Source organism: Scomber japonicus, chromosome 4 (genome assembly GCF_027409825.1).
Source record: "Scomber japonicus isolate fScoJap1 chromosome 4, fScoJap1.pri, whole genome shotgun sequence".
Lineage (NCBI taxonomy): Eukaryota > Metazoa > Chordata > Actinopteri > Scombriformes > Scombridae > Scomber > Scomber japonicus.
Window position 1 is genome coordinate 16,854,470 of NC_070581.1, and position 5,863 is coordinate 16,860,332.

Here is a 5,863-nt window from a genome sequence, read left to right on the forward strand (position 1 = left end):
GGATCAATCAGTAATTGTGGGTGATATAAATTACAGGTATACTCACTTATAATTAAAAGGTTGAGTTATGAATAAATGTTTAGGCTATTTCAATTCTACAGATAAAGGCTATTAAATATCAGAGGCATAAATAAGGTCTATATAATGCCTACATGTTAACTTAGTTGTCTAGTGTTTGTGTATCCAAACATTTGATGGTCCATGTGGTAGTGATTGCAGATTTAAAATCAGTGTTTTAGAGTTTAGTCATCTGGTTTCTTGAAATGTCCCTTTAATATGAATGAGTACAGAAGATATTTCTAGGCTAAATTGTCAAACACCATTAACAAAATCCAATCAGTGGAGAGTGTCTGCACCACCTCCATGTACATATACGGATCACTCAGTCGAAATGAGTCAGTATTTTATTTATTTGACGTCACATACCTATTTCAGAAGGCATACCAACCCATCTGCATCCGTATACGAAAAAAGCGTCACAAACCCGGAAAAATGATGGAAACCGAACTAAACACACATTCTGTGGTCCCTAACAGTACGGAGGACTGTCCCGTTTGCTTGGACACAATTCGTGAGAAGAAAACATTAAAGTGCCTTCACTCTTTTTGCTCTGACTGTATCGACTCGGTTTTCAAGTTAAAGCCCGCTTGTCCGATTTGCAACACTTACCACGGAGTGTACACGGGCACGCAGCCGCCGGGCACCATGACGGTGACGAGCAGCTGGCAGTGTCTGCCTGGCTTTGAGCAGAGCGGCTCCATCACCATACTCTACAGTTTCCCAGCGGGGGTACAAGGGGTGAGACTGACGGCTTTTACCCCCATAAAAGCAATTTATTCTACTTTCTATAGCTTTAACTGATCATGACCACCAGAGGGCAGTGTTGGTTCTGTTAAGAGCTATCATCGGTCTGGATTAGGTATGATAAAATGGCCTCCAAAACATTTATTCGTCAGCCAACCATTGCGCACCTAAAGGGAATCATCATTCCGATCCAGTCTGCTGCTGTAAATCAACCTGTTCTGTAACAAATGTTGATATGGTGGGATCATTGATGGGCATGACAGCTCCCCAAAACATACCGATCGCCCCTTGGTGGCTGGCTGCAGTACAGGTCATAAATCCTACAGTCAGTTTTTTTGTCTGTCGTTGTAGCAAATTTGATCAGAAAGTAAAGAACTGTAACCTGATGTTTCTTGCATTAACACCATAAACATTTATCAAAATATACTATCGCCACACACCACCAATATCGATCTCCCAGCATCTGATACCTCTGTGAAACGACATACTTTGCACTCACTTTTGGACAGTGGGAGAAAGTGGAGAGGCGTCGTCCATATTTATGTCTATGCGCAGCATGATGAGGATCCTGTGGGGAGAGATGCGTCCCTTTGTTGCCATAGAAACAGTATATGGGCTGATGAGGAGGAGGTGGACAAGATGTGTTTGATTCAACTATTTTATGATGATTTGCCTACAACTCATCTAATTCTAGAGCAATATAGTGATGGCAATATGCTTTGAGAAAAATGAGTATTTAGTGTAATGATTGATTTCTTATAAATAGTCCAAACCCCAAATGTACTGAAATTAATTATGATAAAAAACAGAAAGAAGTATGAAATCTTCACCGTGAAAAATTACTGAAATTATTAATTGATTATATAATAAAAAATTATATATCAGGAACAGTGTGTTTGCATATGTGGTCTATCATAGGCTACTTTCGGGGACAGATTTCAGACTTAGGACTATTTAATTGAGGATGGCTTGTCCATTTGGAGACAAAAACTGTGGCCTCATGATGGAAATGGTGAATTTGAGGTCAGTGGTTATGTTTAGGGTCAGGGTTAGGCAAGCAGTGGTTAAGGTTAAAGTTAGGGCAAGTCTCTAGGAAATGAATGTAAGTATCTGTATTGTCCCTAAAAGTGACCATGATCTTGTGTATGTGAGGAAGTAAGTGAGTACTTACACCAAACAAACAAAAAAATCCCCACCAATCCAGTTTTTTCAAAAATGTCTACAGGTCAGTAAGTGGAGGAGAGAGGAGTGTGTGTGTATGAGAGAGACAATAAGAGAGGAACTATTTTTGAATGTTGTGCAACAGTGAAGTTATGTTAAAGTTTCAGATGTGATCCCAACATGAGTTACCATTCTGAGAAGTTGAAGAAAGAACAACATCTTCCTTGTTTGGTTCCTTACAGCGGGATAGAGACAGAGCATCCCCTCACAATTTATAAAAACAATTATATTTCAAAATGTATCAGTTTTTTGGTCATGAAAACCTGAATTACCACAATTATGAGAGGAATATTATGCTGATTTAAGCATTCAGTAACCTGCTGTTTCCCATATTATAGCCTGAGCACCCTAACCCTGGTGTGAGATATAGCAGCACCTCCCGTACCGCCTACCTGCCAGACTGTGAGGAGGGAAAGAAAGTCCTGAAGCTGCTGAGGAAAGCCTTTGACAGGAGACTCACCTTCACCATTGGACGATCTGCCACCACAGGCCTCAACAATGTCATCACCTGGAATGACATTCACCACAAGACCAGCATGGGAGGTGGTCCACAATGGTATGCACAGTACAGCATTGTGTTGTGATCAAATCGCTTCGTTTTATGTGAGTAGCTGCATCTCTCTTTTATCACATCAGTGCAGCTTCAGACCACTGAGTTCAAAGAGGGAAGCAATACTCATGATCATTCGGACTGATCAGGTTTTCTGCAGCTGATGACTACCTTTATTAACAATTAATCTACTGACTATTTTCTTGATTGATTATTTTGCCTATTAAATGTCTGAAAACTGTGGCCATAGTGACATTTTAATATCTTGTCTGATCAATAGTCAAAAATCCAAAAGTTGCAACCAGGAAGTGTTTGGCATTTTTGCTTAATTAATGACTAAAACAAAATTGTATTATCAAAGTAGTTGCCAATTAATTTTCTATCAATTGACTATTCCATTAATCAACTAATTGTTTCATCACTAATCAAGTTAACATGACATAGCCTTTTATCAGATAAAGTCTTAATAAATACCAACCTATATTTATTCAAGGGGGTGATAGTGGATAAACAGAAACATCATTTAGGGACTACATGCTTTAAAATACAAAGCATTGAGATAATACAGGAAAACACAAACATGCATTATAATTATGACTGCATGAATATCTTTTTGATGCTGTTGGGCAAGAATCTTGAGGAAATTCTATAAAATTTGGTGTAGTGGAACCTTTTCAATGTTAATTTGATGCATTTAAAGGTTCAATACACTAAAAAGTGTGTTTTTGATTCAGAGAAAAAACATGTTCTGCTTGCTTGTCTCTCTCCATTCCAGTTTTGGATACCCAGATCCAGAATACTTGTTCAGGGTCCAAGAGGAGCTTCGTCTTAAAGGAGTGACAGAGGATGATTGACTCCCACTTTCAGAGGACATCCTTCAAATAGATTTAAAACTGTGTATTGAAACACAGGTCCTTATTTTATGTCTGCACCTGTTGCAGTCCTCAAGCAGGGATCTTTATCAGTGACACTTTAAGATGCACATATATTGAGTTATTATGTAACAGACATACATAATAATAACAGTAATAATAATAATAGTAAATGTTATTTATTCAGCATGTTTCTTAAAAGTGTTACAAAGTGCTTTAGAAAAACAAAAAAACTAAACAGGGCGGATAAAGAAGAGACAATAAAATGAATAGAACAAATTAATGAAACTTATATCAAACATTTCCAAAACCCTTTACAAAGATAAAGGTTTTGAGAAGAGATTTAAAAGAAGCAAAGTGGGCATATACAAGTCAGTAAGTCAGAGATGTATGTAGATGAAAGTCCATTTAAGGCCTTAAAATGCTCATTTTAACAGGGAGTCTGTGGAGAGAGGCTAGCATGGGAGTAATGTGATCATGCCTCTTTGTTCTAATAAGAAGTGAAGGAGCAGTGTTTTGTACCCACTGGAGATGGTACATGTAGCCCTGGCTGATACCTGAGTAATCAAGATGAGAATAGATAAAGCATGTACCTGGCATGACATGGAGATTAGTGGCTTTTCCCAAAGATTTTTTAACTGACTATGCAAGAAAAACCCTTTAGATGTAGTCTGTGTGTAAAAGAAACCAAAGGCTACAGTGTAGTAGGTTAGTATAAGGGGTTACTGTATTAATCAGAATACATTTCAGTGATGTATGTCTCATCTTTGTATCTCTGGATAACAGGTCTGGTGCCTTAAAGCAGTTGTAGGAGGCTAAAAGCGGTCTCACTTGTTCTGGCTTACAGTCACAAAAGACAAACTAAACCAGAAGGGTCAGGCAGGCAGAGCAGAATAAAACAGCATCTGACAGAGAGTGCCTGCTAGCTGTGTCTTTATATATACTGTGGTGACCTGATGATGTGAAAATATGTGACAACTGTCCATTAATCTGCAATTTTGCCTTCGTAGCTTTAGTTGTAACAGATTTCCGAACATGCAGCAGCAATGCACCATTACCATTATTATTTCAAGCTCAACTTATATGGAGTGAGATACTTAAAATGGACATTTGACATAGTGAGTGTATTATCAAAAGATAGTCTGGTGTTACTCTATATTTTTCTCTTATTAGCAGCAAATCCTGTGAGTAGACCAAAACCAACAATGAATGGATCTTGCTAACAAGCTTTGTCTGTGCCACAGTGCTCCACTGTCATCCAAAAACTAATAAAAACACATCAGTGAGTTACCATAAACACAAGCACTGTAGTTTATTTTTTAGATACCACATCCACCATCCTGCTGCCTCAAGTGCTCACTAATGCACCAAACTTGCAACTGAAAGTAGTAAGTTCTCTATGTTTTACAAATGAAAATATATTTGTGACACATTTTTAAAGATTTATGTGGTCAGTAGGGATGAATGGTTTTGAGAGTGAGAGCCAAATAAAGGCTGAAGAAGTCAGAAAGTATTGAAACCAACTTCTATAGTTGTTAGTTTTGGTCTTTTCATGAATGTTCCACTAAAAACAAAAATCTAAGAGTTCAGTAGTGTCATCCTTTGTGATTATAAAGCAAACAAATGTAATACCACATTGCTTTATTTTGTGCCTTCATAGGACATCAGTCATCTCACTGTATTAGAAGAAGTTTCAGGAGAGCCTGAATCCTGCCTTTTGCCTCTCTGGGCCACTAGAGGGAGATACTCAAAGACAACTGTGTGAAGGCGTCTGCTTGGTATGCATCTGTATCATCATCATAAACCCATAGTCCCACAGCACCTCCCAAACCTCATTGCCCAAAGACAGTGAGAGGAGCAAAGCATCTGCTATAGATGATGAGTCATGTGTTTCTATGGTGCTAAGGGCAGTTTTAGCAGCAGCAGCAGCCACGCTGTATGTACAACAGAGGACGGATTTCACCTTCTGTTTGACCACAATCAAATGATCATCGCTGGATTTTTTTTTAGAGAATTTAGAGATTGATAAAGACAAACAAACCAGTCCTCTTTTTCAAATGAGGTCATTTTCAGGTTATGCAGCATATCTGCACTGTAACAAGTATCTTAGACATATCTGGCACAAATAAATAGATATGATCTATTAATTAATTGCTTTGTCTCAAATCTGTCATTCAGCAAAGCAAGGCGCATTTGCTCTGTTTTTGCTTCTCATGTGATTTTTGTGTCTGGTCAGGACCCATTTACCAAGTTACAACTGAACATGAATGATATTCAGCTGATCTTTGAGTTATGTAATGAGGAAGTACCTTCAACTCATATTATGCGGCTGGGCCTCTTTAATGCTTCTGTGTTTAGCAGCTAAGGGCATTTCTGTGGCCGAGGATCTCAGGTCACCTGCTGTTCTCACATGTAC

General features: G+C 38.4%; 1 protein-coding gene across 1 annotated transcript; it reads left to right on the forward strand.

Moving 5' to 3' along the window:
* The first annotated feature begins 503 nt into the window (after positions 1–503).
* LOC128357536 (probable E3 ubiquitin-protein ligase DTX3) lies at positions 504–3,594 on the forward strand. Its single transcript, XM_053317900.1, has 3 exons — positions 504–798; positions 2,364–2,581; positions 3,351–3,594. The coding sequence occupies exons 1-3, from the start codon at positions 706–708 to the stop codon at positions 3,427–3,429; spliced, it is 390 nt and encodes a 129-aa protein (XP_053173875.1). The 5' UTR covers positions 504–705; the 3' UTR covers positions 3,430–3,594.
* Positions 3,595–5,863: the final 2,269 nt, after the last annotated feature.

Coding starts and splice junctions, on each gene's coding strand:
- LOC128357536 (XM_053317900.1), top strand. CDS start 706: ATGACGGTGACGAGCAGCTGGCAGTGTCTGCCTGGCTTTGAGCAGAGC. Junction 799..2,363: donor TCCCAGCGGGGGTACAAGGG/GTGAGACTGACG, acceptor CCCATATTATAG/CCTGAGCACCCTAACCCTGG. Junction 2,582..3,350: donor ATGGGAGGTGGTCCACAATG/GTATGCACAGTA, acceptor TCTCCATTCCAG/TTTTGGATACCCAGATCCAG.